The 24,773-nt window shown below is 35.5% G+C and overlaps 1 protein-coding gene across 7 annotated transcripts in view; it reads left to right on the plus strand.

The window, feature by feature from the left end:
* The window catches only part of MSR1 (macrophage scavenger receptor 1), a 251,146-nt gene that overhangs the window by 22,010 nt on the left and 204,363 nt on the right, over positions 1–24,773 (plus strand). For 6 of the 7 annotated variants that reach the window (XR_013993184.1, XM_081045696.1, XM_081045698.1 and 3 more), the window contains exons 6-8: positions 5,205–5,285; positions 14,595–14,684; positions 18,483–18,536. Coding sequence is in view for 6 of the 7 variants with exons in the window: in XM_081045696.1 (XP_080901822.1) it covers positions 5,205–5,285; positions 14,595–14,684; positions 18,483–18,536 (225 nt within the window). In the remaining variant the exon portion in view is untranslated. Of the gene's footprint in view, positions 1–5,204; positions 5,286–14,594; positions 14,685–18,482; positions 18,537–22,036; positions 24,570–24,773 lie in introns of those variants that run through there. The other variant, XM_081045700.1, reaches the window with a different exon arrangement.

The following is a 24,773-nucleotide window of genomic DNA, read 5'->3' on the forward strand; positions in this document are numbered from 1 at the left end:
CAAACTGCTTATCATTATCTTTGTCATTAATACCTGAAATTTCACAAATCTGTGTTAGTCTATTGACAATTTATCCATTTGGAGTTTGGTTTACTTTCTAAATCCAATTATATTTGTGGATCTATCATAAATTTGGGAATGCTTCAATCTCTTTGAATATTGCTTCTTCATAATTCTCTTTATTCTTTCCTCTATAACTAATTCAATTCATGTTAGGTCATCTCATTCTAGCTTCCATGTCTCTTAAGCTCTGTTTTATATTTTGATGTTTTCACCTTATTAGTATTAAGAGAAACAGAAATCCATGAGATTTCATTTTACATAACACTAGTTTAGGATAATTAAGAAATCTAATATTTAAGTGTTTACAAAAAAATTAAAAACCAGTGTCAAAAGACTGTAGGACATTTTTATTTCTAATGCTCACATTTTAGTAAAAGTAAATAATGTATATTTACAGATACATACTTATGGAGTAAAAATGGTTGGTTTTAAAATGCAGGAAAATAAAAAGCATAAAATTCAGATTAATATTTATCTCTGAAAAGGAAGTAGCTGAATGAAATCGGGGAGCACCTCGGTATATACCTATTTCTTGGGTTGCAATGTTTCAGGGGTATTCTCTTTATTATTATGTTTTATAATTTACTTATATAGAACACATTGCATGTATTCTTTAATCATTACAGTAAAACAGATGATAAAGAAACATTGAATTAACCAGTTTTCTCTCCAACAGTTAGACAACTCCACTTTGTATTTCAAATAAATATCCAAAACTTTACAAATCCAAAACCAAACCCTTGATTCTTGAGTACCCCACCCCCATTCAATCCATTTTAATAATTATTTATTAAACTATAGCACAACTGAGAAATATTGTATAAACTAATGAGTGCTTTATCATTTGTGGGTTGTAGAATCAGCATCATTACTTTGTGTTCCTTGTATTTATATTAACACTTGCTAAATAATTATGAAGATAAAACAGATAAAGCTATTTTAATACAGTTCTCAAGTAATTATAATAATTACTCTAGAGGACTAAATTGTTGAAATGGTGAAGCAGAATTTGGTAGGGAGTGGGGGATAACATGATTTAAAGAAACAAAGTTGATGAAAATTGAGGAAGGAAGTTAAGAGAAATAAAATATAATATGGCTCAGTGGTGATAACAGATAACATGTTTATTTGGGAAAATTTTAACATTTTTTCTAGTATCTAAAAGCACCAAAAAAAAAAAGATATGTTAATTTTTGTGGTAAAGAAAAAGAATAAATGATTGATGGAATTTGAATTTGGAGATTTCTGTGCTTAATTAATGGGATTAAAAAATAGATTGTGTTTTTAACCACTATAAAGGAAGAACTCGTCTCAGGAATAATGGAAGAACAGATGCCAAAAATAAAGTCAATTAAGTTTGGAATATTATAGCCTATGATGTCAGGAAAGAAGGGTTCTAGGTCTGATTTCACCCAGTTAGTTTTAAGACCTCGAACAATTCATTCTCTTTGACCCCCTTAGTGTGTTTTACTAAGCGATCTTTAATGCATCTTCCAGATTAAATATGTCTAAGTCAGTGAGCATGGAAACTCACTGAAGAAAACTCACTGAAGAAAAAGAAAGAAAAAAAGGAACAGATTTAAGCATAAATACCCTAGAAGATTTGGCAGGTTTTTTTAATGATCTAATTATGAGGCAAAATTGAGAAAAAAGTAAAAAAAAAAAAATGTATATATGATTGTAATAAATAGGACATGGAAAATAGCTCTGTAAAATTAAGCAGATATTATTAGTACTATGTTATCTCAAGATTTTAAATAATATAATATGCCTGGGTTTGCTTTTCCAGTAAACTGGATAATTTTGGTCTATGATATTTATGATTACTAAGTATTCTAAATCATTATATTTCTTGGGGCTATGTAGAAATATTTTTAAAAAATCATGGGGAGAGAACTAAATAGGGGACTTTGTATGTGTGTTTTATAGAAGGAGTTGTTCACGGAAAATTTTTGCTCTAGCATTGAATGAATTATTCCTGTAACTGCAGTTTCAAGGTATTAAAGTTGAAGGGAAAACAGTATGAATTCATATGGCTTCTTGAACTAGAGCAAATCATACATTTTGGCCAACGTTAATCTAGTTTCCTTTGACATACGTATGTTAGCAATGGAGCTGACAGGTAGCATTAGGTGCATTTATTGATGCACAGAGATGGTTATTAATTTGGTTATGGAGCAATATTTTGAGAGGCTAAATCATAACTCGGAGCAAAGAAGGTGACTACAATAGACTCTAAGTGTCCTGACTTAAAGTTCTTCCTTCTTTTTTCCATAGCATAGCAGAATAGATTGCTACATTTCTTTACAGTTGATGGAGATACACACACACACACACACACACACACACACACACACACACACACACACACACACACACTGAAGGAAATCTGAGGGTGGAATAGACAAAATACTTTCAGACCAGATTTAAAAAAAAAGAAGAAAACTCTAGAATCGTTCAATTGCAAGATGATGAGCATTTGAGCTACAGTAGGGATGGAGAGGAAGCAGTTTTGGAAGGTAGCGTGATAACACTATGTTTACAATGTTCTCAAACGTTCTACACAAGAAGCTAAGAGAAGAGTGGTTTCTGATCTGTATACTTCCATCCCCTGTCCAAATATCTAAAACACACTAAAAACACATATTGAGATACTTCCCACATTTTGCTATAGGCAGTAGAAGAGATATAACAGTGAATAAAAATAAAATATAATATAATAGCTGAGATTACTGTTAGATGAAAAATAAAATAACAATAAAAATGTAACATCCAACACACCTAGTTAGAACTCTTTAAGGAAAAACTTTATTTTCTGACCTGGGATTCAGATACCTGGTCTCAGTATTTTTTATATAAAAATAGAGGGGGATTTTTAAACTCAGAATTTTATAAAATCACAGATGTATTTGTTATGATTGAACTAATACTCCAACATTAGAGCTGTATACAATTACTATAAATGCTTACATGCCAAATAACTAAAAGGCTAGTTAGTGATTATGAAAGAGTTTTGTTTTTTACTTACTGAAGACGTGGTGAAAACTCTTGATCTCAAATGCTAGGAGCCTAGATCTAGTCAGTGTGTCCCTTGTTTCTTGTCTCTCACATTCTAGGTTTTTTCTGTCTTGCTTTAGAGCCCTAATTACTAAATCAAGGTTTTCGCTGGTCCACATTTTAACAAAACACCATTTTTGGGTACTGTGAATTTGCTTCCCTTCAATTTCCTCAGCAAAATTCAGGTTGCAAATTGAGTTCTTCTGTCCTGCTTGCACCCTCCTGCACCACTGTGTAGAGAATGAACTGCTGCTGTGTTCATGAATGTGGAAGTTAAACTCCCTTTGTTGGGAAGAACTACATTCTGCATGGAATAAGAGATGCATACAGATTCCCACTGATATAGAACCGTGGCATTTCTTGTGTAACAGCTACATATATGTCACCAACATCAAGCTATAGCGAATTTGCTATTTAATGACTTAATGTCTGATAGTCTGTAGTTTGTGTGATGATTATGTGAAAAAAAGTATGCAACAAAAATATACACATACACACCCCAAAATAACAGGAAATAAATGTTACTGATTATTCTCTTATGATGATAGAATTATAAATGATATTTTTTTTCTCATATCTTTTCTAGGCTTTTATATTTCCTATAAGTTGAGCTGTTTTTATAATGAAAATGAAATACAACATTACTGTTTAATATTACATATGAAGAGAAAGGGACAATGTACATTGAGAATAAAACGATATCTTACAATTTGAGTAACCAGGATAGAAAGGTTTTAAAAACCAGCTTGAATCCTTAAAAAATGGCATAGATCAGGAAAAAAAAAGTGGAGAAAAGCAGGGATAAGAACTTTAAAAGAAACAAAAAAATAGGTAGAATATACTTATTGCTATAATTTTTATTTATGTGGCCCCCTCATAGAATTTTCAGGTGTTATATCTCCCCACCTGATTAAAATTTGTAAACAAGTGCTCTCTAACCAGGGATGGTAAATATACCTGTGTATTGTCCTTGGGCTATGTTTGTGGCTGACCACAGCAATTGAAAAATGCCTCTTTTAAAACATTGCTATTTGGTTATTCTATTATGCATCCAGGTTTGTTTCTTTTACAGCAGAAAAGAAAATTGCTAAGTGTTTTGCTTTAAATGAAGGGAGTAATACTTGGCCTGTGCACTCTGTATAGAAGAGGGAATACTAGCAGAATTACCTTTAAGTTCTAAAGACATGCTCAGTGCCATCATTCTAAAGAAGTGATCACCATATATTTGTTTTTCTGATCACAAGAAATACAAATAACGAAATTAGTGTTTATTCAACTCAGAACTCAGGGACACCTGACAAATTTTGAGGCCAAGTAGTCAAAATTTTCCCTGTAACCCATCTAATAGATAGATTTTATAATATCTACAACTATCTGGGGATTCTATTAATATTTTACTTGAAAAAGTATTCCTTTACTCATTATCACCTGCCTGCCTTTACCCACATCTCTACCACTTATCCAGAATTTTCTTTTTTCTCATTCTACCCAATCTTCAAAGTACCCTTCAAATCCCACTCCCTCCATGAAGTCTTTTCAACCATTGCTACTCGTTCCTACTCTGCATCTCGCTAACAAATATATGTAGGTCGGCTACTTTCAACTAGATGGTTTTTGGTTGTCTACTATGCATACTTTTGTTTCCCTTGACAGTATCACACGTGACTTATGATTTTTATACATGTATAAGGATTTTTATACATCCTTACACATTTTTCATACAGCATCTAACTCAATCTAGTGACATCTACCTGGTGTGTACACAATACTAATGTGGGTTTGTGCCATCATTGACTCATTATCTCTTCTCTGCCCCCAAGTTCTGGGAACTGAGAAAAGTGCTAGGCACATATAAATATTTATACGTAATTATGTTGTCTGGTTTAGGGCTATCTCTTCTTTATCAGTATAGGGTATTTCAAGGTATGCCTCTATTCAGAAAGGTCAATCTTATTTATTCTGTGTTATTTTGTAACAAAAAAAGATTTTGGATTTAATTATATAACTGCCTTAACAAATAACTAATCCATTTTACCCATGCTTTAAAAGTATGATCAGTAATTGTAATTTATTTATTTTTAAAGGTCCTCCTGGACGCCCAGGTGAAAAAGGAGACAGTGGTCTCCCTGGAGCAGATGGTCCACGAGGCATTCCGGGTCCAATAGGTATGGTAGTAGGAAGTACTTAATCATATACTACACGGTTAGGTAATATACACCCAGGTATGTGTGTAGGGGGAAAGAGCTATGTGATTTGTTCCGTGTGTGTGTGTGTGTGTGTGTGTGTGTGTGTAGGGGATGTTACCTGTTCCAGCAGCCTAATCACTGTAATGTGCTGAGTGACAAGCACTGACTCGGGATTTCTGAAGACAGTTAAATGCTTTATCCAGAGCTACCACATGGGGTTGTTCCTAAATCTGAGGCATGCCATCTATATCAGGGGTTGCAAACAGTATAAGGCAGACTTTGCTTTAGGAGAATATGAAGGAGAACATAAAAATCATCTTTACGCTGAATGTATTTACAAGCTATCTAGTTTTTAAGATACAAAAATAATACATTAATATGAGTCAGAGGCAAATTGGATTATATTCCTTTTATAGTCCGTACCTGGAATATATCTGCATAAACCTGTGAAACCTGATGGTAAATATTGACTAGAACGCAGCTGACTTTTACTTTTGCTGTCAACTCTTCTCTGTTTTCTTAGAGCAAAATTGTTTCAAATTATTTTCCTCTGTGTTGTAATCTTGAAAGCAATATTTTGAAAGAAGATTAATAGAAGATAGAAAAGGAGAAAGAGCATGAACTTTCTTTGCTCTCTAGAAAATAAATAAGATAATAACAATAACATGTTTGTCACAACATGACTGTCATGTTATTTTTTGGCTAGAAATCAAATACCCCACCCACTTTTTGAAAGAGGGGAGTATATTGCATGGTCTAGTTAGAACTAGAATGGTTTCTGCTGACAAAAAAAATATCTAAATACCATGAACTTCTTATTTTTCTGTATTTTGATTATATAAAATATTATTCTTTCTGATCAATAATGTATTGATTAGCCCAGGTTACATCAGAAAAACAATTTTTAAAAATGAAAAGCATGAATTTCTGCCTGACCTTTACATCATTGTGCTTAAAAAGCCAATGTACAAAGTTTACATTAATTTTTTTAAATTAATTTAAAGAGAAAAATACTGGGGATGCCAAAAAATGTATACAAGTGGACACCTTGGTCATTGTTGCTCAAGCAGTAGTTCGCCATAATCAGAAGTGTCTGGACACTGATGGTAACCACTTTGAGCACCTCTTGTAATTGCAGAAGTCAAACATGACTTGATTCATCTTTTGTTATCAGTATATGTTGAGTATTTCAATTTGAATAGTTTTTTTTTCTTTCTTAAAATGTGTACACTTTCTTTTTTTGGCACCCCCTGTATGTATCTATCAAGTGGGTAGTTTAGTATGTATACCTTTGAAAATACTTCTAGGTACGATCCCTTATTCATAAAAGTCGTTGTAGTTCACTAGCATTCAGCAGAACTTGGTAATACTGCTTCAATGTCCTAAGCAGGTGAGCTAACCAGTATTATATCAGCTGCTAGAGCAGCTATTGTCGAAGGTCTGTCAGCTCCTGCGTTACAAACTGCAGTGGTCAAAGCTTTATAATTGAGACATTGCAATTCAGACTGGGCTAAAACTTGCCCTACAAAGCCTTATCTTGGGAGCATCTTTTGCAGCTATTTCTGAACTATGGATGTATGAAATAAAAAGAGGTATTGAAAAGTTTTAGCTTTTGTTAATACCCTAAACAGATGCCATTGCAAAGCTTCTTTGATTCCTGTAGTGAGGGGTTAGTCTATTATTGTTGGTACCACTCATTTACACAAATAGGCATTATCTAGGCCCTCATAAAAAATATTTCATTTGTTGGGGTGATAAATTGACTCTGGATTATTAGGTCAGTATTTTGGTGTACCGCAGTAAAAGTATTCAAGTTATGTACGAGGCATCTCTCCTAATGGATTCTTCCCTACTCAATTGCTGCATTCTGTTTTGTTCTCTGCCAGGTTGCCTAATTGCCCCATATTAGGTACTAAAATCAGGAAGTTAAGAGTACATGATGGGCTGAGAGATAAGTCTACTTTCTGACTTGAGCAAGTACATTAAAACCTTATCTATACATCCAGTTGAACCCATTCAACTCAACTTGACAAAGTCAAAGTCATCTGGACTCACAACCATGAGGTGAAAATTTGAGAAACTTAAATGTTTATGCTAGTGGTCTTAAATAATCAACACTATTGGTTGATTCTTACCCATGTACTGGGTGGATATTCTTACCCGTGCACTGGGTGGATATTCTTACCCTTGTACTGGGTGGATATTCTTACCCATGTACTGGGTGGATGTTATGTTAAAATATGCTTTATCTCAAAATAACATAATATAAATTGATTTCAGAGTATCATTTCCTTGGAAGTATACCCCAAAGAACGACCTATTACCTTTTATTTGAAAGAATGTTTATTGAGCACCTTCCATGTGCCTGGTGCTCCACAAGGCCCTCTGGATCCTGTGCACAGAAACACAGAGTTTCTGCTTTCACAGAACTTACAGTATGATGAGTAATTACATAAGGGTGATGAATGTCATGGTCAAGGATTCTTGATCTCATCTGTGATCCTTTGGGGCCCACATTTAGGGTCATTCTGTCATGACAGCAGTGCTTTGAAGAAAGAACAACTCCTTAGCTTCTAAGAAAACATTTTTGTAGGCCATTTAATGGGCTGTTTCTGCCCAGGGGGATCACAGCATAGCCTGGTCTGTAGGCACAGAAGGGATACCATCATAAGATGCCTGGAGAGGGAATGAAAGTCTCCTCCGCTTGCAACTTTTTGTCATCAACCAGTGCAGTTTACTTTCCTTGCATGGCCTGACTTTTCCACCACAGGAATTGCGCCTCTGGGGGAAAAACTAAAATCCATCTTAACTGTGGGTATTGGAGGACAGGAGCCATATTTTATTAGTCTTTATATTCATGTATGTCTTTACCCCATCCCACTCCTCCTTCCATTCTGACCTAGAAAAGCCTCTCCCCATGCTTCATGAAGGACAGTGCTGGCTAAAATACACATTTGAGTAAGGAATGTTGTGCTAATGAGTCCAAAAATGTCACCACTAACTATGTATGTATCATTAAATAAAAGTAAATTTAGCAGCCTTCACAAAAGTCTGGTGAAAGTAATGATTGTATTACTATGAAGAAGGAGGAGGTAAAGAGCTAACAAAAAGCATTTATCATATAGTAGTCACTATTCCTAAGTGTTTTGAATTTATTAGCTCTTTTAATCATCACATCAAACATCCGTTTTACATTATACCATTTTACAGATGCACAAGGAGGTTAAATGATATATCTAAGATCAGTCAACATCTGGTAAGTGGCAGAGCGGGTATGTGAACCCAGCTGGACAGGTTTGCAGAGCCCAAGCTCTTATCCAGTCTCCTAGTTCAAGAAAGAAGCCTGAATGGAGAGCTTAGGATATGTGAATAATTATCAGACCAGCCTTACATAAACAATTGGATTTCTCTTGTCCTCTGTGCCTGCTTCTATGAAATGACAGATTTGGATTGGATAGAGTGAAAGGCCCCTTGAAACTTTAGCATCCCATAGCTGAGATTATGTATAAAATGTACTTGTGTGGCCTGTGGATTAGAAGCTGGTGCCAGAGCCTTTCCCTTTGCCACCGGTTATTGAAGAAAATTACCTAATTGCCACCTGAAAGTCTCAGAGAATCTGATCTCTTGGAATAAAATTCAATAGTGGTGCTTATATTTAGGGGTCATGTTTTCAAACATAATTAAACAAGCAACTCACATAGCTCTACAGGCTATTTAGAGTCTGCTTAAATATCTCCCGTAATAGAGGTCTAACAATTGTGTCATTTCTATCAAAGTATCATATGTACTTCACTTACCGATTCATTTTTCACCTATTGAATATATCACATAATCCTTGGTTGAACAGCTGTATTCCGAGTGTCATTATAATATACTCAATGAGCCATCATTGGAGAGGCTCTTTCTGATACCCAGGGCATTCTCTATTACATTTCTTCGTTTTGCTAACCATTTTAATCTCCAATATTATCTTCTTTATTTATGTGTTAACCTTCTTACCATCTGTCTCCACACTGGAAGATCTATTTTGATAACAATCTATGTAACTTCAGGAATGTGCAGGGACTGGAACAACATGTGTGCTCTCTATACTTTTGTTGAATTAATGGAGAAAATGGTAAAAATGGGAGTCACCAGTGAGTGGCACTCTATAAAAAGTGGAGAATGCTTTAAGATAAATAAATAAGAGAGTTTAGAGTCAATATTTTTATTTGTAAATTTGAATAACTGCAAGTGCAAAGGTTTGACTCCCTTGCTTGGATAATGAAGAAAGGTATAAATATTAACCTATCAGACTGTTTTAAGAACTGATGTTAGGTCTTTTATAGGCTGCAAAGTCCAGCCAATGTTTAATACAAAGTGTGTGTATGTGTGTGTGTGTGTGTGTGTGTGTGTGTAATATATGCATATATGTGTATATGTACAATATATCTATATATCTATATATCTATATATATATATATATACAAAGTAGTATATATTGAGTAATTAAATGAAGATACCCTGATTTTACTAATATTTTAAAACATAATTCATTATTTTATTGTTTTGGATATCTGCTTAACTTCTGTTGGAATCAAAGTTTTACACTAAGTTGAAAAATATTTCTTAACTGTTTAGAATTATATATATATCTTAAACTGGATATTTCTTAGAGAACATTTAGCCCAAATTTTGGTGTCTATATGAATGAACCTCAAGAAAATATTTTCTAAATGAATTAAAGATGTATAAGCCCTGTCTCCTGGAACTTGTAAACCAATGGCAATATATTAAAGATTGACATTGACAAAAGATGTATAACCAATTTTTCATAATGTGTTTCAGAAGGGGTTAACTGAAAATTAGATTAATAGGATTTCTGTGAATTGATGACACCTAAAAAAAGATTTTTACAATAATTTATTTCAAACTGCCAGACTCCAGAATGAAACAGTTTATTCCACAGGAAAATAACATTTGTTTTTATATGTAGTTTTCATCGTTACCACAGTGACTTAGAGTAAAAAAAAAAAAAAAAAAATAGCTGTTTTCCTTTAAGTATGTAAAACTTTGGTTTTGTATATTTATATAATATATACCCATAAATGAATCTTTGTATACTTTACACACACATTCATGCACACACACACACACACACACACATTCACACACCACGTGTATACATATGGTTACATTATTGTTGGGATTACAAAGGACTATATAATAACCAGTCCATGAGAGATAAGAGTAATATATTCCAGAACTAAGATCATAATTTTTCTTAATATTTTTATTAAAATATAGCTAACATACAGTATTATATTAGTTTCAGGTGTACATTATAGTTGTTCCACGTTTACATACCTAAAGAAGTGATCACCGTAAATCCAGTGACTATCAGACACCATACTATGCTATCACATTATTACACAATATTATTGACTATGTTTCCTATGCTGTACATTACATCCCCATGGTTTTTGGTTTAATACCTGGAAATTTGAACCTCTTATTTCCCTTTAACTTCCCCCCCTTTTAAATTTTTTAATTAGAGTTGACATTCAGTATTAATTTATATTAATTTCAGGAGTACTGCATCGTGATTATATGTTTATGTAATTTATATAATTTAAGAAGTGATCCCTCTGAATAGTACCTACCTTGTACTATACATAGTTATTAATATATTATTGACTGTATTCCCTATGCTTTCCTTTACATCACCGTGAATATTTTGTAACTACCAATTTGTCCTTCTTGACGATTTCACCTTTTTCACCCACTCCCAACCCCCTCCCATCCAGAAACCTCAAAATGTTCTCTGTGTCTACATTTTGTTTGTTTGTTTTGTTCCTTAGATTCCACTTATAAGTGAAATCATATGACATTTGATTTTCTCTGCCTGACTTACTACACTCAGCACACTACTCTCTATGTCTTTCTATGTTGTGGCAGATGGAAAGATTTCATTCTTTTTTTTTATATTTCGTTCTATATAGGTACCGCCTCATCTTCATCCATTCATCCATTCAGGGACAGGATGCCTTCATATCTTGTCTATGCTAAATAATGCTGCAATCAACATATACATGCATATGTCATTTCAATGTAGCTTTTTGGGCTTCTTCAGATAAATACCTGGAAGTGGGATTACTAGGTCCTTCTTTGTCACTTGTTATAGCCTTTATTTTAAAGTCTGTTTTATATGGTGTAAGTATTGCTACCCCAGACTTTTTCTTTTTTTTCTTCCCCGTCATTTTTATGAAATTTCTTTTTTCATCCCTTTACTTTCAGTCTCTGTGAGTTTTCAGACATGAAGTGAGTCTCTTGTAGGCAGCATCTATTTAGGTCTTCTTTTATCCATTCAGTCACCCTGTGTCTTTTGATTGGAGCATATCATCCATGTACATTTAAAGTAATAGTTGATAGATATGTAGTTATTGCAATTTTATTATTCATATTTTTAATTTTTTTTATTTTCTCTCTCTCTCTCTCTCTCTCTCTCTCTCTCTCTCTCTCTCTCTCTCTGTCTCTTTCATCTTAAAGAAGAAGTCACTCTAACATTCCTTGTAATATTGGTTTGGTGGTGATGAACTCCTTTAGCTTTTTCTTGTCTGGGAGTTTTATCTGTCCTTAGATTTTAAATGATAGCTTTGCTGGGTAGAGTAATCTTGGTTGTAAGTCCTTTATTTTTACCATTTTGAACATTTCCTGCCAATTCCTTCTGCTCTGCAAATTTTCAGTTGAGAAGCCAGCTGACAGTCTTATGAGAGCTCCCTTGTAGGTGACTAACTGCATTTCTCTTGCTGCTTTTAATCTTGCTGTTTTTAAGATTCTCTCTTTGCCTTTAACTTTTGGCATTTTAATTATGATGTGTCTTGGTGTGGGACTCTCTGTGCTTCGTGGGTTTCAATATCCATTTTCTTCACAACGTTAGGGAAGTTTCCATCATTATTTCTTCAAATAATTTTTCATTTCATTGCTCTCTCTCTTCTCCTTCTGGTACTTCTATGATGCAAATGTTGTTATGCTTGATCTTATCCCAGAGACCTCTTAAACTGTCTTCATTGGGGGGGGGGGTTCTTTTTTCTTTTTGCTGTTCTGATTGGGTGTTTTCTTTTACCTTATCTTCTAAATCACTGATTTGATCCTCTGCTTCATCTAATCTACTGTTGATTCCCTCTAATGCATTCTTTATTTCTGACTGGTTCTTTTTTTTTTTTTTTCTGTTTCTCTATCTCAATTTTTATGTTTCCTATCTCTGTTGAAATTCTCCATTAGATCATTGAATATCCTTATAACCACTGTTTTGAACTCTACATCTAGTAGTTTGCTTGTCTCCATTTTATTTAGTTCTTTTTCTGGGGATTTGTTCTATTAATTGGGACAAGTTTCTTTGCATCCCCTTTTGGCTGCCACCCTATGTTTGTTTCTATGTATTAGGTAGGGCTGATATGTCTCCCAGTCTTAGTAGAGTGGCCTTATATAGTAGGTGTGCTGTGGGGCTCAGTGGCATTTTCCATAGTCACCAGAGCCAGATGCTCCAGGTGTGTCCCTTGTGTGGATTGTGTGTGCCCTCCTGTTGTAGTTGAGCTTTGATGCTGTTTGTACTTCAGTGGGAGGGACTGACCCTTAGGCTGATTGGTTGTGAGCACTGGCTGTGACTACAGTGGAGGAGATATTGTGCAAGGGTTGACCCTACTGAGCCAGATTTGCTTTAGCAGGGCTCTGGTGTGTGCCCAGTCTGTCCTTTGGGTGTGTCATCCTTGGAGGCAGCCGAGTGATGCTCCAGCTCAATCCATTTCTGGCCACTGGGTGTGCCAGCCCCAGGACCTCCTGGGAGAGGATCAACTGCAGGTCAAGTTCAGCCACAGCCTATGTCCTGCCTGGGGCCACCTGGAATGAGCCACAAAGCAATCCACAACTGGCCACTGTCCATGTTGTGCTTGGTGGTGCCTCAAGAGACTAAGTCACAAACCAAGGCCAGCTGCCACTAGTGCCTGACTTAGGACTGCTTAGCCAGAGGTACAAGACATGCCGAAGCCAGATACTGCTTGTTTGGATTTTGTGAACCTTTGAGAGATTTTAGGAAAGTCTGCAGCCTGAGGCAAGGCAGGCAGTTTGTATGGAAAAACCACTGGATGTGTCTTGGGTGTGCCTGAAAGCTTAGTGGGATGGGGTCTCAGGAAATCACCATGGCAAGGAGAACAGTGTTAGCCAGGCTGATGGAGACTCAGATATGGTGCCATCTGCATCTCCATGCCAGGATGGGGGAGGGCTTAACAAAGAAACAATGGCTTCTGCTAGCTCCTCCCTCTGGGAGAAATCTGCCTCTCCAGCCCTCACCTTGAGCCAGACAACTCATGTCCTTGGCACCTTTTGAATTGCTGCCCCAGTACTGAAGCTCAGCGTGAGTGAATTCATCAGTGAGTAAGTCCGTGTGAAGGCCCTTTAGGAGGAGTGCCTGGAACGACAGACACTCTAGTCTTAGCCAGCCACATCTCCACTGGTTTTTACAATCAGAAGTTGTGAGCACTTTTCTCCCCGGTACTGAATCCCTGGGGTGGGGAGCCTGGTATGGGGCTGTGACGCCTCACTTCTCCAAGGGTTGGGGGACCTCTGCAGCTGAGATATCCCTTCTGATTTTCAATGATCACACATGGGTGTGCGACCAGCCTGTTCCACATCTCTGGCCCTCCTACCAGTCTCTAGGTGGCTTCTCTGTATGTCTTTAGCTGCAGGGCTTCAGTTCAGCTAGACTGCAGGTGATGTTCAATAATGTCTGTTCTGTAGTTTAGGTGTAAGTTTGATGTGGTCATGAAAGGAGGGGAGCACAGCATGTATCTACTCTGCCATCTTGACTGGAACTCCTCAGGATACCAATTTTAAAAATAAATACTTTGATACTTCAAATTACTTGAGCTGTGCTTCTTCTGGGACAAATCTTAAGAATTCAATTTGCAGCTCATACTTTTCAAAGTTATCATTTCAGCTATAGCAAAGTTCTGCCATTTAAGGATTCCTGATTAATGACATAAGTGAAACCACCAAGATATTTTTCTGATATTTTACTTGTAATAATGATATTATTTATTGAAAAACTACAATGTAGTAAATACACTAATGCTGCTGCTTACTGTTTTATCTATCAATGGCACATATGAAATTTTAGGAAAGATATTATTCCTCCATTTGGAGATTCACCTATTTCATATTCGTTAATTAAACTAGAGTGTTTCATTATACTCTCAAGTTTATACGAAAAATGAATTATTACCAATGTGTTTTTTTTTATTAACCATGCAGGTCCTCCAGGTCCTAAAGGTGATCGGGGATCGATTGGCCTTCCTGGAAGTCGAGGATTATCAGGGATACCAGGGAGGCCTGGGAGGCCAGGTATGATGATAATGTATATTTTCTTTATAGAATATGTGAAATAAATTCCAGATCATAGATATTTTTTAACTTCTTAGGTAACAAAAGCAATGCTTATCATAATATGAATAATAGCACTCACATGTAGTTTATTTTGTGGTCTGAAACATTTTGAAACTGATTATCGTCCACCGGAGGAAAGTTTCTATGCCCCAAAGGAAAATAGTTTAAAAAACAACAACAGAGGATTTATAAACTTCAAACCACCATAAATCACCATGAAGAATGGTATCTATCCTAGAACAATGAGAGTGGAAAGACTGGCAAAGAAAAACAAACAAGCAAAGTATACATAAACCCACAAAACTCTGTTAAGTCACAATTAGCAAACTACGGAAATCCTATCCTACGCAAGATAAAACTGCCTGCTGTTATATAGTAATACTTAATCAATATTATTCATTTAATATTTGCACATATGATGACATTTTTTCTATATCTTGTGCCAATAGCCTAAGCTTAAATTGTGAACTTTTCATAAAACTTTTAGAATTAGGCAGGTATGTTTTCCTAATGTCCAAGTAAATTATAACCGAGAAAATAGGGTCTTTACCATTGAGGGTTTTATGTGTTTGGTTGTTTGTTTATTTGTTTGTCTTTAAATAAAAGGTGTTTTTTAGAAGTTTTCGGTTTATAGAAAAAATGCACAGAAAATACAAAGTTCCCATATACTACCTATCCACATACAATTACCCCTATGTATTAAGTCTTACATTACTGTGGTGTATTTGTTACAGTTGATGAACCAATATTGACATTATTATTAACTAAAGTCCACAATTTACAGCAGGGTTCACTCTTAATATTGTACATTCTGTGGGTTTTGACAAATGCGTAAGAACATGTATCCATCATAAAGTATCATATAGATTAGTTTCACTGCCCTAAACATCCTCTGTGGTCTGTCTACCTACTCATATCCACCCCCCTTCTCTCCTCAACCCCTAGTAACCATTAATCTTTTTGCTATCTCCATAGTTTGCCTTTTTCAGAATGTCATATAATTGGAGTAATACTACATGCAATCTTTTCATACTGGCTTATTTCACTTGGCAATTTAAGTGAATTCATTTAAGGTCCTGCATTTCTTTTTGTGACCCAATAGCTCATTTCTTTTTAATGTTCAGTATATTTTATTGCATGCTTGTATTACCACATATTTATCCATTCACCTGTTGGAGGACATATTGGTCACTTCCACCTTTTGGCAATCATGAATAAAGCTGTTTTGAGCATTCATATGCACTTTTTTGTGTGGTCTTGAGTTTACCTTAGAAGTGTGATTGCTGGATTGCATAGTAAACCTGTGTTTAGTTTTGTAAGAAACTGCCAACTATCTTCCAAAGTGGCTGTACCATTTTGCATTCCCATCAAAAATGAACGAGAATTCTTATTGCTCCACCTCCTCACCAGCATTTGGTATTGTCAGTGTTTTGGATTTAGTAAAAGTTCTAATAGGTGTGTTGAGGTGCTTTTAATATTATCAGTATTTATGGACTGTGTCAATGACAATTAGGCTTGGAGAAAAATGAGCTAGCCACAAATAAGCAACTTACACTCAGTCTCCACAAGAGACCGATTATCTGAACTGAATGGTGTATTTATGTACAATCTTTAAAACCATCCAGCTTTAATCAAGTATTTTTTGCAACATGACAAGAAGTGTTTGTTTGTTAATTTGTCTGAAATTATCTACATCACTCAGGAATTGCCTCTATGGGCAATTTGTGTTTAGTAGATAAATATATTTAAAAATCTTGAACTTGACAAAATTGCAAATCTACTTATATATTCCAAGATAATTCAAAACAATTTTGTGAATTGAGAAACATATTTTATTCGTATTCTAAGTTTAAAATGGTCTATGAGTCTACTCTCTATCTCAAATAGCTAGTCATTTATTATCCCTGGCAAAACCATGGTGAGATTTTGTATGGGACTCTTTCTGTTGCAGTCTCTTTGTAACTTTCTGTTTACATTAAATCATAAGGATTAATTTTATAAATGAATATCACTATGAACTATAAGTAAAATAGAGTTACTCGTTTGTCTTTCTAGAAAGTTAAAGGGGCAGAAATTTCAAGAATATTAAGATGATCTCATTTTTTCTTGCAACAGTCTATTTCATACAAATTTTTTCTTTAAGTGGTCAGAGAAGAAGTTAGGAATAATCACTAGAAGAGACATGTAACTATAGCACAACTTATCTGATTTAATGAGAAATAACTTACCTTATTTACTGAGTTCCTATGCTGTCTTATACACTGTACTTGGAGGTGGGAATACAAGAGAAGCTAGTTCCCCACACATGAGGAATTATCTTCCAGAAATTTTCTCACAATGACCTACCCCTCTCGTAAAGTTTGGTTAAAAAAAGAGGATTCTGTAAAACTTACGTGAAGTATCGAAGGTTGTTCATTTTAGGGGATTAAACATTTGTCAAAATGGTCTGACCTTGAATTTCATGGTGGTGCATAGTTATTCCGTGTATAATGTTTTCTGTGCCCTCTTGGGAAACACAGGGATAGCATAGTACACATTCTACTTTGCAGAGATAGTATAGTACATATTTGAATCCTATATCTGTATTCTGCTTTTCCACTCAGCCTCTCTGTGCCTCAGTTTTCTTACCTACAAAACAGAGTTAATAAGAAGACCCACATTTTAGAATTTCTGTAAAAATCAAATGAATCGATACCTTGAAGTGCTTCAAACAGTTTCTGTCACAAAGCAAGCTGTATATACATGCTGGTCATTAGCAATAGCTTATACAAGTTTTAAGTACTTTTCTACTCTCGCACTCTTAGAGTTCAACAAATGCCCACTAGTCAAAGTACTTGCGAGAGCATTCATTCATTCATTCACCCAGTCAGCACAATTTTATGAGGGCTCACTGTGTTTTGGAGATATATATATAGCACAGCCACAGACCTCAAGGATCAGGCAACAGGAAAAAAATGCAGAAGCAATTAGCTATAATGCAATGTGGTGAGTAATAAACATTTAGGATGCAGAACAAAATGTTATGGGAGTAGAGAATAAAGAGTGATTAATTTAGCACAGCAAGCTGTGTCACAGAGGAAATCGTGTTAGTGCTGGCTTGAAATAGAATTTCTTTAGAATTTCTTTAGGGTTCTCCAACTTTAGCAGGCATCAGAATCACCTGTAGGGTCTCTTGAAACAGCTTACTGGTCTCTATGCCCAGAGTTTCTGATTCAAGAGGTCGGTGATTGCACTCCCAAAAATTCATTCAGAGCCCAGGTCTTGGGATACACCACTTTAAGGAAATGAAAAACAAGATGGAATAATTGTAATGGGAACAAAAAAAAAAAACACACGTTTAGACTGAGGTGGAAGACACCAGGCTTCCTGGGGGAGAGAGGAAGGCACACAGTCAAAGGAAGAGAAAATAAAAAGAATGAATAAACCTAAACCATGGTGCTTACACCTCAGTGAAAGGAAAATGGGACATTTAATGCCCTTATATACAATTTGCAGTAATGTGTATAAAGGACCTACACAGAACAGTCCCAGCTTTAGAATATGCCTTTTAAAATGATATAATATTTAATGTAACAATAGTTATAATCATCAACATTATTATTATATTTGAATTTCTGTTGGTTGTTATAAGTTGATATTCTAGATTACCTTTTGATGCTGTTTCCATTTAAAGCAAGCATTATGAATTGTCCTAATTTTTAAAAATTGTGTGTTTTTTTTTTTTTGTTGTTGTTGTTTTGCCTTCCCCCACCCAAGGAAATCCTGGACAAAAAGGCCAAAAGGGGGAAAGAGGGAGTAGAAGCATGCAAAGTAAGTTCATAGTTTCTTGTTTTTTATGTACACCTTTGTGATAAACAGGCTTTGATACAGTTGTCTGGGCTTGAGGCAAGTGTTGAGAAAGAACTTCAGCATTGATCCATAAAGATTCTGTGGAAGTCAGCCATAGTTTTCTCAAATAAAGCTAGTTAATCAGAGTAAAAAAAAATAGATTAAATTATACAAATCCTGAATCTCATTACTCATTTGTATTTTGTTTTGTGATAAGCACTATTTTCTCAAATTTCCACATAGAAAATTGTTCAATTTTCAAGCCAGTTTCTGTCTGCTGAAGGAAATTGAGCTTATGAATAGAAACAATTATAACCTCCTTACTTACTAACTGAGCTAACTGAAATGTTGCATTTCAGTATTCTGGACCATCTAAGAACCCTGATTCTTAGATAAATTCTCAGCTGGTTAGGGTGTTTGTGTTTTGCTTTGTTTTACTAAAAACTTGAAAAGTAGTATTCCATATCTGAGACCTTCAAAACTGCAACAGAATAGATTTCACAAATGGGGTCTCTGTTGATGGAATGCTGACCTTATATTTCAATGTACAGAATCTGTAAATTGGATGTTGAAACTAAATGTTAGATGAGATGTCTTTAATATGCCGTGCCATAAGGCTATTGTTATATCTAGGCTGAATCTATAGATATCATGAAATTATTATGAAAAAGGAGGAAGCCATATTTCACTTCTCAGAATTCAAAAATTCCTCCCCTGTATTCCCAATAGGAGCTGTGTGTGTGTGTGTGTGTGTGTGTGTGTGTGTGTGTAGCTGATACATACACACAGGGATCATCTCTACCCATTAGAGGTCTGTTTTAGACAGATTATGGCAAATCCCTCAATGTACTAGAAATCTTGCTGTTTTCAGTTGTAATTGTTTAAAAAAACAGTACCAATTTATCTGCCTTAGCAAAAAATTATTTTCTAATTACTGTGTATGGATGCCACTTGTGAATGCCAGCCATTAAGGTATGATGTAACCACCTGATGCTTTCCACAAGTGTTACATTGTTGATCTGTGTTTGCCCCTAAACTAAGCAACATTGAGTACTGTGTGTCTCCTCAAAGTGTTTAGTTATTCAATGATTATTAGTGTTGTTATTATTATGTTAAGATAATAGAAACATTAGTATATCTTTTCTCCTTTGTGTCCATGTGTTCTCTAATGTGGTCACTTTGGTTTTCTGCATACTTTCCCCCCACCCCCCACTTCTTCTCCATGCTCCTTTGCACTCCATTGATTTTCAGTTGAACTCCTTATGTTAACTCTCTCTTCCGTATCTTCATGTTTTTTTTGGTCTTTATCTTTACCTTTATCTTTATCTTTGGTTCATCTTTATCTCCTTTTCTCCTTTCCTGAGACTTTCTCTGAGCTACTTAACTTTGATTCTGGTTAATCTTGGAAAATAAGGGACTTCTTTATTTTGTAGTCTGTAAATTCAACATCCACACTGTCTTTTGTTGCTTGAGATTATCGAATGCTTTGAACATTTTTTTCACATATGTTGAGAAATGTTTGTAGTTACAGATATTTTCATGGCTGTTTGTAGTTTATGGACATTATTTCTTTGAGAAAGCATTAAGAGAGATATTTCTGTATATAAGTGTATATAGCCTCCAAACTCCCTCTGTGAACCCCAGGGAGAATATATAACTCTATAATGTTTCAAAAAGAGAGAAAAAATCATCTATACACAAACATCTATACAGAATGACCTGGTTTTTCCTTATTTAAGTTATATGCCAGCCATCTGTCCATGTCAGTAACTATGGCTCTATTTTTTATTTCTCTCAGTGGCTACGCACTATTCCATTATATAGCTATACTATAATTACCATAATATATCATTCAATCCACTAGTCATGAACACTTGATGATTTTTGTTTGCTTTGCTTTGGCGTTAATAAACAGTGTTACATTCAGCATTGTCATATATGATCTTGTAGAAATACTTTTTAATAGAGAATTTTCTAGAAGTAGAATCAATAGTTCAAAAATGACATGCATTTTGCAATTTGATGAATTCTTGCAAAAGGCTCCAAAGAGATTGTACCAATCTGCTCTGTATGAAACTGCCTGATTCCCCACATCTTCAAATTAATTTTGATACATGAAAATGTATATTGAATTATTTTAATATGCATTTTATACACATTTTTCAGACATGATTTAAATATAATAAAAATAATAATTGATTTTCCTCTTTTATATATGTGTCAGGACAAGTACCACTCCCTGATCATATTAAGGCAGAGTCCCTTTAAGATCAGGTGGGTGGGGCGGGACACCCTCTGCTCCCATCTCATTGAAAAGCGTTTCACCTCTGGACAAGTCATCAACACAACTGACTCCAAGATCCCTATGTGGCTCCTCCAAATGACCTTGTTTCCTGTGTGGTGTCCGGCTTCCACATGGCTTCCTCTCCTGGTCCTGGGTGCTCTTTGGGTCTCTGCCCTCACACTCATACCTCTCCCCACTTTAGTACTCCACCATCACTACCAACCCCTAGCACCCTTCCCCGGGATGCCTCCCATTCTACTGACTGGCTTTCTGCTCCAACCAGTCCTCAGAGCCAGGCCAGGGGCCTTTTGCTACCCATTCATGTAGTGTCTTACTGAACGAAATTAACCCATTGGGTTCTAGGAGAAATCTCATGGATACTAACTATATGTGGGTTCTTTACATTCAAAAACACAATTCTCAACCAGCAATAGGGACAGCATAAAAGGAACTCCATTCATTTATTCATTCATTCATTCATTCATTCATTCATTCATTCATTCATTTAGCGTATGTTCATCCTATACCTCCTGGAGTTGGACTTAACAGCTAAGAAGATAGCAATTGTGTCTAGCGTTAGAGAGCTAATTGTCCCTAAAAGACATAGCCATGTAAATAGGCCATTGTGCAATACAGAAGATCTATATTGGAGGAAGAACAGGGTTCTATTGGTGTTTAGAAGAAACTAAGAGTTTTAAATTCCTTAGAATATTAAAAAGGCAAATTGATTTTGACTTGCTCAGCTTACCTTCTTGTGTTCTTAGTCTCAAAATTACATCATTTTTTTAAAAGTTTTATAGTGAAGTAAAGTGGAGCTTGGACAGTTCATTCAACACATTTGAACCAAAAAAACAAAAAACAAAACCTGTTTTCTTAAATTACCTGGCCATTTCAAGCAAGAATTTTAGATAATGAAAAATATAAGGCTGATAATTTTTTTTTTTTATTCTGAAAAAGCTCTTTGTATTTTGTGCTTGAAATATCCAGTATAGATCCTGGAGAAAAATAAATATTTTAGTAGAACTGGAGATATTTTTTGTAGGTTAACAAAGGGCTAAAAATGAGAAATGAGAAAGGATAAGAAAAGGCAGACCCCCCCAAAAAAAAAAAAAGGAAATAGGAAGAATGTTGTATTCTATCTTATTTTTTAATGTCTCTGTTAAGAGATCACATTTTCACAACTCTCCTTTCCTTCAAGGTTTAAACACATAGTCCCAGGATTCACAGCATGAAGTTTCTAGTAGAATTCTGAGTGGTATGTCTGTATGTATCTCACCATTTCCATTCCCTTCCTGTATTTCACCACTTCCATCCCCTTCCTTGTGGAATGGACTTCTTAACACCTACCTCACAGGATTGTTGCGTGGATCAACATAAGATACTGTGTGTGTGAAGATGCTCTATGAAATCATAAAGTGCTTTGAACATGTAAGGTCTGGTTCACATTGCTCTCTCTGAACTGGTACTGCTGTTCCTCATTGGTATAATGCAGACATTTTAAATCTGTAATCAGAAGGAGTGAAAGCGCAATGAAAATTCAAGAAGCCAAATAAATGTCATGGACAAAAAGAGAAATGCTAGAGAATAAGATTTTATATTAGATAGAATAACGCAAATGTGACCACATCACAAATCAACGAGTCTGAGCCAAGCAGAAGAGCATAAGTTATAAATAAAAGGAACTACTAAACGGAGTGCATGCCAAAGGCCAGAAGCTGTCAACAGAGGTCAGAAAAAAAATGTCAGGGGAATAAAGCAAGAGTCCACGCTCTGAAAGACAAAGCATGAGCCCACGACACTACTGATGAGAAAGCTCTAAGAAGGGTTGAAATAAATTAGAGCTGTCAGTGGTATTCTAGGGTATTCTAGATCCCATGCCTACATGACATCAAAGTCTCCAAAAAAAAGGGGGGGGGGCGAGGGGGAATCAGCCAGTTGTCAGACAGTCCCAACTAATAATATAGTAAACTAGCAATATTGATTAGTCAGTATATGCAAACATTAACTGGAGATTAGTTGGATCTCTTTGTCCATGGTTTAATTGCGTGTGATTTCCTACCCCACTCTGCACTGGGGAATAGCTACCCTGGGCACCCTCTTCATTTGCCAGCAGCAGTTGGCCCATGTTGGCCATGGAATGGCCCTGTTCTCAGGCATCCTAGGAGACCATTTCAGGGGATTCAGTTTGCACATTATCTGACACCCCAGACTACAAATGGATAATGAAGTGCGTAAAACGCTAATCATAACTTTCCAAATTAGGGGAGAAGGACTTCTCTTTTTAGACAAAAATATCTGCTGAATGCCCAATTCAAATGCACACGTTATACCAAATTTAATCATGTGTAATATAACGAAGGCACGTTTGAACTAAGCTCTAACGCTAGTCACAATGGTTTGTCTGTTGTGCTCTTACTTTAATTTGGAAGGGTAAGTGATTCAGTCAAGCAAAAGAATTCCTACTATACAATTAAACACTGTGTGAGTCTCTGTCCTAACAATGCCAATTACTATTGTGTGGTTTGTTAGTATTTTTACTGTGCTTTGCTCATGTCCATCAGACTATACCTAGGTTGTGAATTTAGAGAATCTTATTTCAAAACTCATATGCTGACGTGAACAATCAATTTGTCTTTCATTTGATTTCTACTGAAGACTCAGCTCAATCATAAATGAATTCTGGTCTTTCCCAAAGCATTCGGTTAGCCAAAGTAAAGCTTTCTCCTCTAATCACTACATAATTATAATAATGAACATTTAGAGAATATTTACTGTTCACCGGGGGCTTTTGATGTATCATCTCATTTAATCCTCACAAGAGCCTTCGAGGTGTGATTTTCTAGATTAGAAACTGAAGCTTACTGCTAATAAGTGGAAGAGCAGAAAGTCAAAGCCAAGTGTATCAATATCCAACGTCCCTATTTGTAACTGTGACTCCATTCAACACTCCCACACTGGTTTTATATATTTTTAAATATAAATATAACAAATATGTATTATGGAAGGTATGGAGAGAGAGAAGGAAGAGAGAAAGATTTGTCATGAATAATTTGGTTTTCTAGAATGGGTCTAAAAATTTGAAGACCCTAAGGAGATAAACATTCTTACAGTATGTCTTCCATTAGTTCAAATTCCCCAAAAAAGCATTCTCTTTATTTGTTTATGTTTCCAAGTTCACATACTTCTCCAGATACTGCTTCCAGTCTCTCTGCCAAGTATATTACTCAGAAACATATTCTCCCTGAACTACTCACAAAGCTTCCATTATCAATAATGAGAATTATTTATGTGCAGGCAAGAAGCCACCTGTACTATTCTACCTTTATTTCAGTAACTGTCTCTATTTAACATTTTTCAATATAAATTGACTACATTGATGTCCCTCTTCTTTTATTGTGTCTCTCTTTTCACTCCTCATGGTACTTTTGTCGGTAGCAACAGTTATGATTTAGCAGAACGGAGTGCACTTGAGCAGTAATGGCTCCAGATAACTTAGATAAAGTGTTGCTCATTCTTGACAGTTACGTAATGTTTAAAGCTTTATATGAGCCCACAAATTGTTGCTAACAACACATAGTGTTCCATTAACACAATAGATGTGTTCTTTAACAGCATGTATAACTAATATGTCTTATAAATTGAAATAGAGATTTAAATCAGTAATGGATCCAGAGATTACCACTTGTCCTGTGTAGTACTTATCCTAGGTGAGTCTCACCAAAGCCACTTAGAAAGAAAAAAAAAAAAAATCAATCAATCAATCAGTACAGCTCCAGCTAGGTCTTCTACCACCAGCAAAATTTGACATTCATCCAGGTACATGCTGGAATGCAGCTGGAGTGCAGAGGCCTAGCACTCCACTTCCAGTTCCTCCACAACCTCAGAGGACCCAAGGGCTCTCCTGCCCTTCTTCAGAGAAAGGGGTCCTGCTTCCT

This window comes from Rhinolophus hipposideros (assembly GCF_964194185.1).
Source record: "Rhinolophus hipposideros genome assembly, chromosome: 4".
In the NCBI taxonomy this organism is placed as follows: domain Eukaryota; kingdom Metazoa; phylum Chordata; class Mammalia; order Chiroptera; family Rhinolophidae; genus Rhinolophus; species Rhinolophus hipposideros.